The sequence below is a fragment of the Channa argus genome, chromosome 23, assembly GCF_033026475.1.
Source record: "Channa argus isolate prfri chromosome 23, Channa argus male v1.0, whole genome shotgun sequence".
Lineage (NCBI taxonomy): Eukaryota > Metazoa > Chordata > Actinopteri > Anabantiformes > Channidae > Channa > Channa argus.
In genome coordinates this window covers 919856-936397 of record NC_090219.1, presented here as the reverse complement: position 1 = coordinate 936397, position 16542 = coordinate 919856, and the positions used below count along the sequence as shown (strand labels likewise).

Sequence of the window (16542 nt, the reverse complement as noted above, 5' to 3'; positions counted from 1 at the left end):
CATTCCTACATATCTCCAGTGTTGCAACCAGACAGCATATCTGTCAGTCAGTCTTAGCAGCTTCACTCCAATGTCCACTTAAGCTGGTGTATATTAAGCTGTGTATATTACTATAATATTATTATATTTATTGTAAGTAAGCAAACATTTTCATTGTTTACATCAGTCTTAAAAACATTTAACTTTAATTTCCTTTAGAAAGTCTAAAAGTTAATTTTGAAAGGGGAATATTTTCTCTTGCCTCTCGTAATCATGAACATTGTACGTGCTGTCAGGTGATGATACACAACTGTGGGGTTGTTATGACAGTGAGTTTTGCTACAGCAAACTATTTTTATAGAGTTGCTGCTGCCACAGTTGTTATGTGGCAAAAATCACCTCGCAATGGGCATATGAAATATTAGGAAATCTTAACCTCACTATCACCCTGTGTTTGATGCTGCTCACATTTATTTCATTAAATAAAGGTGCTTTAAGGTACCAACTGCTTTTCGGTTATACTTCATTATATTGGATGGCATGATCATGAGTGAAGAAATTATTAAATTCATTAAACCACCAAAACAAAAGTAATAAGACATTAAACATAAATAATGTTTAAGAAATATAATGTAGTGCTATGTAGTGTTTAGTATCTGAAAGCTCCTTTGAAATAACACTTTACTACAAGCCAAAGTGGGTATTTTAATCTTGTCAATATGGTTGTCAAAAGTGCTCTCTTCTAAAGTCAATTCAGCATGATACCTAATCTCTGCTGTCAAAAAGTTCTTCCTTTCCTGATGTTAATACAGACATATGTGACCTCTGTAGCCCATTTAATTCTATCAAGCAATTATTTTAAACCTGTAAACACCCATGGTCTCATTGGTGTTACAGTCATTCTTTGACTGTAGTTAAAAATGTTTGTGTTTAAAATATACTATTGACAGTCTGGATAAAAGCTATAGAAAAAATAAAAATTCAAATAAAATGTAACTACAGAGTTACAGTCAGGTAAATATGTGCAAACATTGCATTTGCTTAAAACTATTTTAGTGGCTGGTCAATCCACATTTGGTGCTGTAGTGAGTTTTTGTAGCCTCAGGGTAGTGAATGTGAAATCCTGTCAAAATAAAAAAAAAAGCACGAGTATAGAATATAGATATGTTTTCATGGTTTTTGGACAATAATAGAGCTGTGGCCCAAATGAAGAAGACATGTCAGGCTTTCATATATGTATGTGCAATAATTGTTAAATGAGATCAACCCAGATCAGTAAAGACAGCAAGTAGACAGGATGGCTCCATTGTACATTGAGAGTACAACCTGCATTTCACAATACTGAACATTTGTTAGATAAACTGAGAGTCATAGTCCATTTTCCAGTTTACCAATTTAACTTATTCAAAAACAGTAAAAGACTGCATAATTCATTTCATGGAATTTAAAAAATGCTGATATTTTTAAAATATATCAGCATTACTTATTAAGATGTTTTAAACTACATTAAATATCCATCAAAAACAAAGAAAAATAGATATCTGATTGTCTGGTTTGTTTTTTATCAATTCAGGGTTTCTAAGCACAGGAGACCAGGCAGCCAAGGGCAACTACGGCCTGCTGGATCAAATTCAGGCTCTCAGGTGGATCAAAGAAAACATCCAAGCCTTTAAAGGAGACCCAAAGAGAGTGACCATTTTTGGCTCTGGTGCTGGAGCATCATGCGTCAGCCTGCTTACCCTTTCACATTACTCAGAAGGTATGTATGCGCTCTCACAGGCATGCATAATAACCAACATCTTAATGCTGTGGTAGTCAGATATCTAAATGGGAAAAATGACATGATGGCCAAGATAAACAGGTATCAGAACACCCAGTGCATCACAGCAGGTCAACAGTGAGCTCTGAGCTATTGATTTTTTTCCATATAAGGCAGATGTGAATGACAACATTTAAAGAGCATATTACAGGCTACATTTTGCTGAAAATGTATACATAGTGTATACTTTTTTCTACAAAAACATGTGAAATTATGTAGATGTACCCATTTGAAGGGTCAGTCTTTGCCACATGAGTTCCTCGCTCTCACGGCAATTCTCTTGTCCCACGGGATGGCATATGATGGTAGGATATGGTCTGTAGGTGGTGCTCAGCTTACACTCATAGTTACAGCTCCTTTGTGCATGTACAAATCATACAAATCCCTACAGCATACTGTACCAGTACTACTGTATTTGTAAACCACAAGGTACTGGATTATAAGATATATACAGTATTATTCAAGAGGCATGAGAACAGCAAACTTTTCCCAAATATAAAGTTTCAAGATTCCTAAATGTGTTGTAGTTAATATGAATTTATCGAGCAATTCCACAGATGATTACTGTTCAGACATAAGGGCTGCTTTCAGTGTTTATGGGAGAATCTGATCATAAACAAGGTTTATATGAATGTATCACTGTGATCACATTGATCTAACGATATTCAGTTTAAATCATCTGCAACAGTTTGAATTCCCAAGTAAAAACTGGTTTTAACTGAGCATAACTGTAGCCTGCTGATGTTTTATCTTCATCAGGCTGAAGTTATTTAATGATCCACGAAATACTGGATGAGACTGGGTGGAGTCAGGAAATAAAAGACGAATTTAATTTGCTAATGCAAATTTTTTTAGCGCTGTTTTACTCTCATTATATACATCCTAAACAAGAAAATGTGATGAGAAAACAGAATACAATCTGCGCCTTACATAGTTTACTGGTATAACAGATTAATAGTGACTGTGTGGTTACAGAAACCAGACGAGACAGAATAAAATGTATTTGGTCATGAAGACATTTACAGTAGTTTCTGCATTTGTGTTTTTCCCCACCTTAAAGGACAGAGGAGGTTTAACAGCTATGTGCCTGTGTCCCTGTTTTCATGTCACACTTTGACCAGTGGAAACTGTCTCTTACATGTTAATGACAGCGCACATTCAGCCTGATTGCGTGCGATATGCGATTTGTTTACCTGAAAAACAGCAGTTACAGTCTTTGACTCATCAAACCAAACCAAGTATACAGCTACACAGCAAAATCAATACCTCTGCGAGTGTTGCATTTTTTTTTAGAACTGTCAACTTATTACTGGTGATTCTCCTGAGTAGTAAATACAGGAGACTGATCGTCTCCTCAGCCGCGAACAGGAGCTGCTGTAACAAACACAGGTGAAGTGGGGGAGGTTTCTACTCTTAGCAGACTCCAGTTAACACAGCACTTATTGTCTCTTACCAGCAGAAACTAGTAAAAGTTTGATTCTTGTCCAAATTTGAATTAGATTTTCACTTTTACTAACTCTGTCGTATAGTTGCGAGTTTGCAACACAACAACCGAGCAGCATGGTGGATTTGATTGATTGAAAAAGTAGTAGTAACGGTAAAACCAGCACGACTGTCTGTAGAGGTTTTTGGGTTTGCATCCATATTTTAATGAAGTCATCGTTCACACCTCTCAGGTGCAAGATCATCTCAATGGTTACCCACCCTCCCCCTGCCCCACACCTTTGTAAAGAGATTTGTTTGAGGCTTTCACATCCATCTCACCTAGAGTGAGACTTTGATGTAAAAAACAAGCAGACATCCGGTTGCTCATTCTCTGGCAGAGAGATCCACATGAAAACTTAACACAGCGTCAGTCCTGGGATGAAAATTGAACATCTTTCAGCCTCAAAGACCCAGACCCTGTGAAGATCCAGACCTATACCGGATTTTGCACTTTATGAGTGCACTTTACGCACTGACCAAATCATCTGTTTTGAGAAAGTTCTTCAAATCCTAAACCAAATAATCAGTTGAGATATATGTTTTTGAAATTTAAGCAATTTAATCCATAGCGGTTGTTAACCTGCAATATGCACCTTAAATTCTGGTGACTGTATAGTTATCCTGAAAATCTTTAAGTCCATCTTAAAGTGATGACAAACGTGCAGTAAAGCTAGAGTTTTTTAAATAAGCCATTTGATGGCGTGTTTACTGCAGAGAAGGAAAATTACTAAAATCACGTATTTTCTGTCTGGCTTACTGGCCAACGATATTTTGTAGGGTGATTTGTAAATGGTTTACCCTTTATTACTTTTTACATATGCATCACTTATCAGCAGATTCCCTTCTCTGATAAGGGATTGTCCTCAAGTCCTTTCTCACTCTCAGGTGCGGCCTCTATAAGTTTTTTTCCCCTTCTATTATGTCTTTGTTGTCAACTGATCCCAGATGGCCTTCCCTGCTCAGGGCTGCATATTGGCCTTGCTGATGCCATCAGTTGTCGTTTCCTCCAGCTTTGTAACGTGCTCATATAATCTCTAGTAGTCAATAGCAGGTGACCTACAAAACCATAACTATGGACTGATAAAACCCATAACTCTCTATTTGTCGGCATGATAACACTCAAACTGACTGGTTTTAAGACAGAATTGAAAAAACTGCAAACCTGCCCTTTAATTTTTTTTTAAATTAGCAAGGAATGCAAAGGAAACTAACAAGTTCTCAACAAGGCTGAAGTCAACAAAAAACATATCCATAATTACATATATTCAAATTTTGGCAGTTGTTTAGGTTTGTCTAGTCGTTCCAACTCAACCAATTGTGTTTTAGCAAGTGAATTGTTTAGTTTTTTTTTTCTACAGTATTCAATATTGATTAAGTATTTAAAAAACAATTATGTTGTATACACAAATTGACTTAGTGACTTATTTTCCCTGAGCACTAATGTTCTCACAAGGACAGTTTTGGAGCATTCAAATATCTGTCTCAGCTGGCTAATGAAGAGACAATGTGCTCCATTTACTTTTTTGGTCAATTTCCAGTCCTTAAGAGCGTCAGTGAGTTTTTTGTTTTGACATGTAGCGTTTGTATACAGGACATGTTATGTTACAAATTGGTTTAAACAGCAGAAAACCGAAAGCAAAGACTAAAAGCATGGTAAAGCCAACAACAACAGTGCATGTCCAGTCAATAGAAGTGTGTATTCTATGTATTTTCATTTCTGCAAGAATCTCCACCGGAGAAGAATAAATGGGAATGGATACTGGGTTATCCTACTGCATTTAAATTTTTATTTAGATGTTTATTAAAGGAAATTTTAAAAACCAAAAAATTACTCTTTTAATACTATTTTAATAATATAGTATTTCCTGGCATGCACAGAGCTCGTGGCTTACATAAAATGAATAGTTTCCTCAAATACACATGCAAAAGGTAAGAAAAATGGCCTGACACATCTGTCAGAAAAAAGAAGAGGATTTAGAGTATTGGATCTCAAAACGCACTGCTGCAATTCTCAGGCAATTTTTCTCCCTCTGTGGGAAAAATACAAGCTTGGTGATAAATGCACGTTGGTACGAACTCAGTATATTTATCTTCAGGTGGAAGTGTACCAGATTTATCATTGGGGCAATCAGATGGTTGGGTTTGGTTTTGGGTTGCAGTATTAAGTGTGTTTTTTCTTTATCTTGTACTTCACTGAAGAGGATAGGCTTACATTTACATTTAGATCCATGTCTTCATGATTTGATGGGCAATAATCAGGACTGAGAGAGTTGACAAACACTCCAAATATTCTTAATGCTGTATAATCCTTTATGTAGAAAGGTGAGGCTTTTTGCATTTATAGAGCTGTTGCACAGTTGGCACAACGACAGCAGAACCATTAGCTTGTGCATCAGTGGGCAATACCAAGGTCATAGAATAGTTTATTTTGCTCCATGTGTATAACTCTGGATTTAGCATCTAACGTGAGGTTTAACTGATACTCCACATCTTACTAACAGCAGCAGGATGAAAGCTGTTGCAGATAACCAGGTCTTTTGGGAAATCTCTTCTTTGTGCTCTAAACACACTTTTCAAGTCAGCCTGGTTGAGTCACCACCACTGCATGTTTGCATGAGTATAAATAGCACTCTCTGAAACAAAATACACATAATTCCAGTCTTCCTAGTGTTTTGTGTCCTACTTACTGATTGGCAGTCTGTAAAGCTACCAATAATCCAAAATGTAGAAACTGCCTAAAGGTATTGTTGCTATATAAACAAAAAGGCTCCTTTATGTTCCAGTTTGTTCATTAGGGACACAATGATGTAACGTCAGTGAACTGAATCATCATTTATTTGCCTTCAAATAGTTTTTTATGCTAATAAAAGAGATAGAGCTTAGGAATTGTGTGTTTGGTTCAGCTTTTCTGAATGCTATTTGCAAATTGGACTATTTATCTATAGAAAAACATGGATAATTACCAAAGCAGTAATGCACTGATCTGATCTTCTGAAATAACCATGATACACATTCCATTAAGAATGGAGAATGAGTGGAGCTGAAACTGCTCCCACTGTGACATCACACTCTAAAATCAGACACGTGATGATACGCCCACCCCTGCCCAGCTGCTGTGCTGAGGATGCACAGAGTGGTGTTGAACATGCAGAACATCTGGAGATGGAGTTTTCATTGCAGCATAGTAATGAGCAGGGCAAGATGTTGCAGGTGAACTTTTAACACCATCTACCTGAGGGTTTAGCTTTTAAAATGTTTGTTAAAATGTCTTATAGGAGACAGAAGGTGACATGGACTATTTATAAAGATGGACTTGTAAGAAATCAAACCAACTCTAGGTCAGTAAAATGCCATAGTTTTGTTTTAAGTACTGATTTGTTAACCTGACACACTGCACTGAGGTTTTTGATATTTAAAATGTTCAGCTGAAATAATGCCCATTTCCAGGCACCACCCAAATAATTAGTTGCTTTTGACCCAAACAGGAACTGCTGGAGCAAGCACATTTTACTTCATCCGTGTTTCACTGATACATGCTCTGTTGTCAGATCTGTTTCAGAAAGCCATCATCCAGAGTGGTACAGCTCTGTCCAGCTGGGCGGTGAACTACCAGCCTGCCAAGTACACACGAGCGCTGGCTGAGAAGGTGGGCTGCAACATGCTGGACACCATTGACCTGGTGGCGTGTCTACAGAACAAGAACTACAAGGAGCTGATAGAGCAGTACATAACACCTGCAAAGTATCACATTGCCTTCGGACCTGTGATTGATGGTGATGTGATCCCAGATGACCCTCAGATCCTTATGGAGCAAGGGGAGTTCCTTAATTATGACATCATGCTGGGGGTCAATCAAGGGGAGGGGTTTAAGTTTGTAGATGGCATTGTGGACAGTGAGGATGGGGTGTCTGCCAATGATTTTGACTTTGCTGTTTCAGACTTTGTGGACCATCTTTATGGGTACCCTGAGGGTAAGGATACTCTACGTGAGACCATTAAGTTCATGTACACAGACTGGGCTGACAAGGAGAACCCAGAGACCCGGCGCAAGACCCTAGTGGCTCTGTTCACTGATCACCAGTGGGTAGCTCCAGCTGTAGCAACAGCAGACCTCCATGCACAATATGGCTCCCCCACTTACTTCTATGCTTTCTACCACCACTGTCAGAGTGACATGAAGCCCAGCTGGGCCGACTCAGCCCATGGCGATGAAGTACCTTACGTGTTTGGAATTCCTATGATCGGCCCCACAGACCTTTTTAACTGCAATTTCTCCAAGAACGATGTGATGCTGAGCGCTGTAGTCATGACCTACTGGACTAACTTTGCGAAAACAGGGTGAGTACTCATTTGGTTTTTGGGGGTTTCTTGCTTTTTTTCCCCATGCTGGATCATTACTTGTCTGAATATCTGCTCTGACAGAGATACATAACCCATCTCTCACCAAACTAAATAAAACACATCCTGATTGAACCAGTGCATATTGACTCAAAATGACTGGTATGATCTGCATTCATGATCAGTTATCTTTAATACTCTAGTATCTACTGATTCATCTGAATACTACCTTTCAAAATACAAAATACCCCTAAGTTGGCCAGCAATTGTTGTCTACAGATGCTTTAAAAAGTTCTTTTAATTTATTGATTAGGTCATAAAATCGCAGTGGTCACAGAACCAACCACTACCTCAGAAATCACCCCCCGTAGTATAAAACAGTTGATCAAAAATTTATATTATACTAACCTGTTCAATTTATTATGCATAATAACAGATATAGACTATAATATGGGGCTGTACTATTATTATTATTATTATAAAAACTGCTTGTTTTTCTTATAACGGGCCTTTTTGCAGTACCTCTCCTGACCCATTTCTGAAAGAGTTTGTTGTAGCATCTGCCCCTCCCCCATCACCAGTGTTTCATAGGCTAAAACATAAAACTGTATCAAAAAAGAACAAAATGTCATTTGTAGAACTTGACAAAAACCATAATCAAAAATAACTAAACTGAAGAGGCAATAAGTGAAGAAATACAGAAACCAGAACTACATTAGCAGTGTGGGGAAATTGTGAGTATAAATAGAAACTAAGTTGGCAAAGTAAAATATATAATTCAAGGGCAAACCAAAAATACAACCAACACTCTGGATGAGACACCAACTTGACACCAGTCCACCAAAATATTAACTACATTAACTACACTACTACATGGTTGTCAGCTCTTATGTTTGCAGTGTATTTTAGGGACCCTTGTCAGCCAAGATGTAGCCAACATGACCCCAACGTGGCAGTTAGTTTTTGCCAGTGCTAGTTCTTTGGTACTGGCTTTGTGTTTCACAGCACAAGCTCTGAGAGAAGAGTCCAGCAGTGACTGAGGGTGAGTGGCGTGTTTAAGTACTGTACATGGCCTCATGAGCTGAGTAGCTGCAGCTGTGAAAGGTAGGTGATCAGTGACCTGCTGCAGATGTGTGGTGAGGAGGCAAATGAATATAGGAAGCTAAGGGCCAGGTGGTGTGTAGAGATAGAGGCAACATGGAAACACATGGCCAAAACAAAACAGGTCAGCAGGGGAGCCAAGAACAGAACCATGACATAAGGTGCTCACTATATCCAGTGACTTCATTGCAACCTAGGCTACACATTTTATTATTAGAGTGAGTAGTATATGTTTTTCTGGAAATAACTATGTATTAACAACAAAGTCCCATAGAGGAGAGGACAAAACTGAACAGTTTTTATCTCAATCTCCGGATTTGATGTGTAAAAAATAAATCTGAGGTATCAACAAAACGTTTTGTTAGTGTGTCAAACAGATTTAGGAGGGGTTCATAAAACAAGTCAAATCCTCTCTTGTGCTGTGGCAGTGCTGGATTTAATGAGAGGATTTGCATGCTGTTTATATTTAATTCACGTTTTTGTTTCATGCACCTTGAAATTAGATATCAGGGTCTCTGCAGCCCAGTCATACTGAAAATTCACATTAAGGTGAATAAATAAAGTCTTGATCACCTTCATAGCCTTTAGCATACACTTCCCTCCTATCTATTTGGCTCCAATCCAGCTGATGCTTGATCAGCAGGGGACCGCCTGCCTTTAAACCAACTGCCTATTTAGGAAGGCTCTTTTCAGTCTCAAATTCATCATTGAGAGCCATTTTTCAACCAATCTTTGTAAAGTCTCCTGATTTGAATCACTGTAAATTGATGTTTTGAAACTCGTCTTGATGTATGGGTGTGTTGCTATTGATTCTTTCTTAACACGGAGTGGCTTGCATAGATAGAAATATCTTGCAATGGATTTCATTGATAGGGAGGAAAATTTGTGAATGTATGAAAAACTATGTTCGCTGACAGTGGTTTTTAGAGATGTTCCTGATAACAGTCCAGAATTCAACTACAGAATCATGTTCGTTTTCTGTGCAGTACTTCCTGAGGGCTCGAAGATCTCAGCTATTCATTTTCTTTGGCCTTATCTCTAGTGTACATAGATAATTTCTTTATTTTACATTGAGAAATCTTGTCAAGCCATTGAACACACCTTTGTTTTTCTCTGGGATGCTCTTTTCAGATCCAGCCATGATATTGACCCGTTGCTAATTAACCTCATTAGTGTTGAGATGTTCCACCAGGTGTTTGTTTTTTTATTGTTTTTTTTTTTTACTTTTAACTTTAAAACATCAAATGCAAAATGAGCAACTATATATGAAAAATCACATGGGAAAGTTTTATGATTTAATATCTTATCTTTGAACTATTTACAATCAAAAATAGTGTTGTTTTTACAAGACTTTACACTGTTACAAGGTAGTTATTCTTCCAATGTCAGAAAAAAACTATTAACAAGGTCTGTGTTATTTGCAAGCTCTTTGATTGTAAAATAAGCATTTTTATGGAAAACCTTTCAATACTGATGTCTATTGCCCCCAGTCTAAACCTTAAGTGACAAATTACAAATACGTTAATACTAAACATATTTATAAATTGTCCCCACACATTGTGTCTTTTTTAAGGTTACATAAAGAGTGTTGTGTTGTTTAATAAAGAAATGTAACAGTAACTTCACATACAGTGTGTTTATTTGCTAGTAAATTTAACCTAAGTGCTTATATTGCATAAACATACGCACATACAGGACTGTAGGTCTGTAGGATGTCTTTGTATGCCCAGCACCCTCATTGAAACTTGCAAACCCACAACCTTCTAGCAGGTGCTAACCACCAGCATGGAATAGATTCTGTTTTACTATGAATGTCATTAAACCTACTTAGCAGGTTAGCAGCTGCTAGAAGGTTGTGGGTTTGCATCCCCTGGTCCACAGTTTTCATTTTCTCCCTATTCTTGCGTAGGTTTCCTCTTGGTAGTCTCGTTTCCTCCCATAGTTCCAAGATATACATGTTAGGTTAATTGGTGACTTTAAATGGTATGTGTAAAAATTCAGTATGAATGGTTGTCTTTGTATGTCTCTCTGTGGTTGCCCTAAGGTACTCTATCGCCCTGTGACAACTGGAATAGGCTCCAGCACGATAAGCAGTTACATGTAATGGATGAATGGACAGAGGGACTGTCCTTTTGTTTACTGCTAAAGCTAACCTTAAATCTGACCTTAGTCTACTCATGCCTGCTGCTGTGTTATGCAATTACCCCTTTGGTTGGTCTTGTTTTGCCTTCAAGCTCTGGTCTTCTAAGAGAGGCCTGAGAGCTTTGATGGTCCTAAACAGTATACTAGCTGTTCTTAAGAAAACACTTATCTGGACAGGGGTCTGAGATGCTGTTTTTGGAATCTGCTGGATTCACTCCACTTGTGCCTTCACATTCCGCAACTCTTCTTTTAGCCCTTGGTATTTCTCAGTCTTCTCAATTTCCTAATGTTTGCTTTGCTAAATATCTCAATCAGACCTTCTTCCACTCCTTTGTCATTCACTACTATGTCTGCTTTGGTTAGTCTTACTAATCCTCAGCCTTCTTCCTTCTGTCTCAGGATGCTGGATTTGGGGTGAAACCCTGTATTTTAAGGAGTTTTGATGCCAGGGGCCTCTATTTCCTCTTTTGACAAGCTTACTATGCGAGCAAGTAATGACACAAGGTGTAGCTCTTTGTAGCCTGGACCTCATTCTTCCCATTCAGCTGACTTTGTCAGGACTTGCCTTACTCTCTGTACTGTAGTAATTTGGCAATAGCTACGTTTCTTCATGGTTCATATTGGAATGTAGGATCCCTAGGTACTTGTAGTTGTTCTCAACATCTGGTATTTTGCCTTCTGTTAGTATAATCCCCTCAGTTTTGAATACCTTGACTCTCCTTGTTATAACCATAACACCATGATTTTGCAGTGACTTGGCTGTAGATGCTAGTGGTGTAAACGAGTGAGCCACTTTTAGTCCTGGCATAAATTATTTGTATATCATCCATGTAGAGGAGGTGGCTAATGGTTGCTACATTCATTCTTGTTTTTTCCACACCTCCATTGATTTCTTGATGTAGGCTCCTGTTGATGTTGTACAATTTCAGGCATTGCAGTGTGAGGCATCAAATCGATGGCTTTCTTGCTGTCAATCCAGCCGGTACAGGTTGGTACAGTCTTGAGTAACTATTTTATCTACCAGTACCTGGTACTTTGTTTGTCCTATGGTGTTGCTATCGATTTCTTTCTGGGCTCTCCTCATGTAATGAGCCATTTGCCTGTTTATCCCACCCTCTAACATCTGACAGCTCGCTTCTAGGGGGCCTTTAGGCTCAGGACTGTCTGGCCTTTAGTTAACCATTCTGTTTGGGTTTTATGTGATAATGTTTGGTTAATTTGTACTACTTATGGCTCACATAATTAAGTTAGCTTATTTAGCCAGTAGGCGCTGACCATGTCAGGTTCTGGTGCCCTCCTGCTCTTTGTACTTTAGAACCTCTCTCAAATCTCTGCCTTTTGTAATGAGTGCTAGATTTTGCTCAGTGAGGTTACTGAGGTCTTTTCTCAGGTCCACTAACCACTGAGCAATTTGGTTATGTGATGTACTTTTTCCCATGTGCTTTTCCAGTATTGTTCAGTCTCAAGGTGGATGGGGTGATGGATGATAAATAGTCTGCACTTATAAAGCCACCTTAACTGCCTATAAGCAGTTAAGGTGGTTGAAACAAAGGGCCACTCAAGGGCCCGCCTAGCTGTTTTCATCTGTCGGAGCTCCCTTGTAAACCATGGTGCACATTTGGAGAAAGTGACCACTCGTGATCTAACAGGAGCATGGGCCTCAAGGATATTCTGGAGGCCGTTGTTGTAGTAGTCCACTGACCGAGGAGAGTTGTGGGACCATGGAGAGATTTTTGATGTCAGCATTTAAATCAGAGAGATTTATGTTTCTCAGATTCCTGAAACAGGTGTGTTGGAAAATTATGTATATGAAGGGAAGTCCATTGAAATTATTTTGTGGTCAGAGACACCCAGGTCGTATACTTGGAGGTTACAGATGGGGAAAGACTAATGACTAAGTCGTGGATGTTGTCCTTACTATGAGTGGGGACCTCAACAGTTTCAGATCTTCACGGTGGATTATGACTAGATCCCCACCAGTGGTGCGGGCTTTTTCAAGGTAGGTATATCCAGGGGAGCAGGACTCATTCAAAACTGAGTAGGCCTCAGGTTCAGTCAGACAGATGATATCAGTCCCATTCTCCAAAATGTGATTATGGATCAAACAGGATTTATTTGACAGGGACTGGACAATAAAAAGTTCAGGTTTTGTGTTTAGTGTAGTATTCCTTTTGGTCAGAGAACAAAGAACTCTGGAGTCCACTCCAGGATTCCAAAAGTCCACTCCAGAATTCCCGTTTTGCCTGGTCTGTGGCTTAGCAGTGTTTTCAATCTCCATGGTGACAGTGTTCAGGTGATGGAATGGAGCTCCCGGTCCCATTGTAAACGAACCCTTGGCCGGATCCTCTGTGGACCCTCTGTAGCGTGGTTGACGGAGCAGTCCCAGTTGTTCAGTGACTTCTATGTCCGATGGGAGACCCGCGGTTGTTGAGATCCAGCAGCTGCAATGGTGAATACTGGAGCATGGCGCTAGGTGAATTTGATATGGTCCCCTTGTAAGGAGGTAACCGTAGTCCACGTGCAGACGACTGGGCAGCCGAGCACATGCCGAGGGAGGCCGCAACAGCAGGTCCACCACCATTAGCCCCCAGAACAGAGCCGACACCCAGGAAGTCCCACAGCAGAGCATGCGGGCAGTGTCGATGGAGGCAGATGTTAGCTTGTAGGGGCTGTTAGCTTGTAGTGGCTAATGCTAGCCCCAGCCGAACACTGGCAGAGTGAACACGGGTGGCTAGCAATGAGCTACAGAGGCAGCAGTCCAGCAAAAACTGGTAGAATTGATCAAAAAAACGATCAAACTTAAAACAGCAAGTTGACAGCTGATAAGTGTTAAAGCTCTAAATAATGTACATAAAAACGAATGCTAGAGAACATTATACATGCGGCTGTAGCTCAGTTGGTAAGGCAGTTGACCATGGACCACAGGGTCAGTGGACAATCCCCCAGTGGATAATCCCTGCTCCTGGCTACAAGTCGAAGTGTCCTTGGGCAAGACAGTGAACCCCAAGTTGCTCCCGGTGGGTCAGGTGAGCACCTTGCATGGCAGCCACCGCCATCGGTGTGTGAGTGTGTGTGTTTGTGTGAATGGATGAATGAGAAGCTACATTGTAAAGCGCTTTGGATAAAAGCGCTATATAAGCAACTATTTACCATTTACCATAATGAAGCAACTTTCAAATTCATATAGTGCGGAGAACTACGCAGTGTCCTCTACATCATGGAAGACACCATCCACCATTTTCAGACTTTCAGATGTTGTGTAATGATAATTAAAGTTAACAACATGAGAATAGAGTCGAACACTGGTCTTCTTTGGGAAAGTGTGGTGTCTTGTTGTGGGCGACTGTGGCAGGAAAGTAGAGCGGTTGTCCACTGATCTCACAGTTGTTGGTTCAATCCCTGGCTCCTCCGGTCACATGTCGAAGTGTCCTTGAGCAAGACAGTGAAGCACAACATAGTTGCTCCTGGTGAGTGGTCAGCTCCCATCATTTAATGAGTTTAAGTGCTTTATAAGTGTAGACTATTTATCATCCATCACCCCATCCACCTACCTATAACACTTTCTTCACTTTAAATACTGCGTCGTTGCGTTAGGGGTCCAAACTTTTTGTGTCAGGGTTTCCATTGTACTTCACTGAAAGTATTGATTACTGACCCAAACAGGTGCCTTAAGCAACAGAATTTAACACTAAGGGACAGGACAAACCTATGCTTTTTGATGCCACAGGAAAGCCAATGACAAGGGAATTTGCTATAACACTAGATTTATGAATGAGACAAAAAAAAACCTCACTCTGCTGTAGAGCCATCCTGTTCACATTTCCGAGGCATCAAAAAGTGCAGCTTTGTCCAGTCACTTCTCTGTTACATGCTGATGGTTATGGTATCCGTTTGCATTAGTGTTTGATGCTTGGAGCTTTAAGGAGTAACCACGCAATATTTGATGCCTAAATCAATGACGTAAAATGTGAACAACAAGACACAGTACATTTCCATGGAAGATTGGTGGTTCAATTCTAATGTGAGACATTGTGCACTGTCATATGTGTGCACGTTGTGCATTTATTGATGTTTATTTCACAGCGTGGCGTATGTGGTTCCTATAGTAAAGTACTACGTGTGTGCCATTGTCACTGTATGTAGTGTTGTTTTTTTTAAAATTATTTGTAACTTAACCATAGTCTGAAGTTTTTGTGCCTAACCGTTGTTGTTTCTTAACGTAACGGTACCCTGAAGTTGTTTTCCTTATCACTAATGTAGTTTTTGTGTGTATATAAAATCATTCCAGTGGTCTCAAAAGGTGATTCTCTGGAGTCTCCAATACTGACACTAAAGTGCATATGCAGTGTCAATACTAGACGCAGTTGTTCCCAGGTCATCAAATAGTGGTGCTCCTGGAGTTTCCAATAGTAACACCAAAGGGTACCTTTTGTGTCAATATGATATGCCAAAGGCTGTACAAAGCCTCACAATTTGACGTCTTAAAAAGCATCAATATCTGATGCTGTGGGATGAGAATCTTTTGGTAGAGCACATGGGTAAACTTCATCAGTGAGCACTGGATTTTTTTAATTGAATAGGTCTATGTCCAAGACGGGACGGGCCTGGATTTTTAAAGCCATTAAATCTGTATTCATGTTCATCTCACTTGGAAAAGGCACCTAGACTCAATCCTCAATCTTTCCCTTGTCTGGTTCGTTTACTGATAAATGCTAAATAAAAAACAATGCACCTGCAACTAACACCTGTAGTGGATGGTGCTGGTTAGTTACTAGCCAGTGATCGTTCTGTATAAAGCTTTTTCATGATTTGTTTAGAATTAACCAGATAAAACAACAATGATCTACATACATGTTGGTCACAAGGCTCCCTATTAAAATTAATGGGGAAATAATCATAGCTAATACATTGAGAGAGAAAAGAGACATAAATGTAAAAACCTAGTCTTTTAGGTCACTTGGAGCTAATTTCAGTTTCAGTCAGACCTGGACAGACTTTGATTTAAAAAAAAGGAGGCATCACTTCATCACCACTCTGCTGTTTTTCCTGGCTTTTGGGCTTTTGCAAAAAGTTGATTGAGTTCTATAATAGCGGATCTAATAATTCTACACACACTTGCCCAGTTCTTATAATATATTATATGTGCATCACACATTTATTAAATATAAAATCTAAATGGTCTGATAACGATAAGGTCATTGACAACAGTAACCACTATAGCTGACAGAAGTTTTGTGTTGAAACTTTTTGCATATTCAGGTCAGACCTGCACTTTTAGAGGTGATGTGAACCATGCTCACTTCAAGGAAAGAGAGGGACACTTTCTTAAGCTACAGTTGTGTCTAATATTTGGATATAGGGAAAATATTTACGTAACACATTTTTAATTAATGATTTGTCATTGCAAAAGACAAATAATTATGGTGCTATGGTCTTTACTGAGACAAGAGGAGCTGCTCCAGCTGATTTGACACCAAATCTATGCACAGTAATTATGTGCACAAAACATGGCAGCCCATGATATATAAAAACTAACTAGAAGAACTAATCACATAGTGGGCAAATCCAAGCAATTCACATAATGTTTATGCAATATATTAGGCCATATTTACACACCAAAGGAGTCACTGATAGCCTGGATTATACAGGAAAGAAAAAAAAACCCTAATAAAACAAAT

The 16542-nt window shown here is 39.2% G+C and overlaps 1 protein-coding gene across 4 annotated transcripts in view; it reads left to right on the top strand.

Annotated features, from left to right (window-relative positions):
• The window catches only part of nlgn4xa (neuroligin 4 X-linked a), a 129487-nt gene that overhangs the window by 101020 nt on the left and 11925 nt on the right, over positions 1-16542 (top strand). For 3 of the 4 annotated variants that reach the window (XM_067493488.1, XM_067493486.1, XM_067493487.1), the window contains 2 exons: positions 1553-1738; positions 6832-7621. In XM_067493488.1, the coding sequence (XP_067349589.1) occupies positions 1553-1738; positions 6832-7621 (976 nt within the window). The remainder of the gene's footprint in view (positions 1-1552; positions 1739-6831; positions 7622-16542) is intronic. The other variant, XM_067493490.1, reaches the window with a different exon arrangement.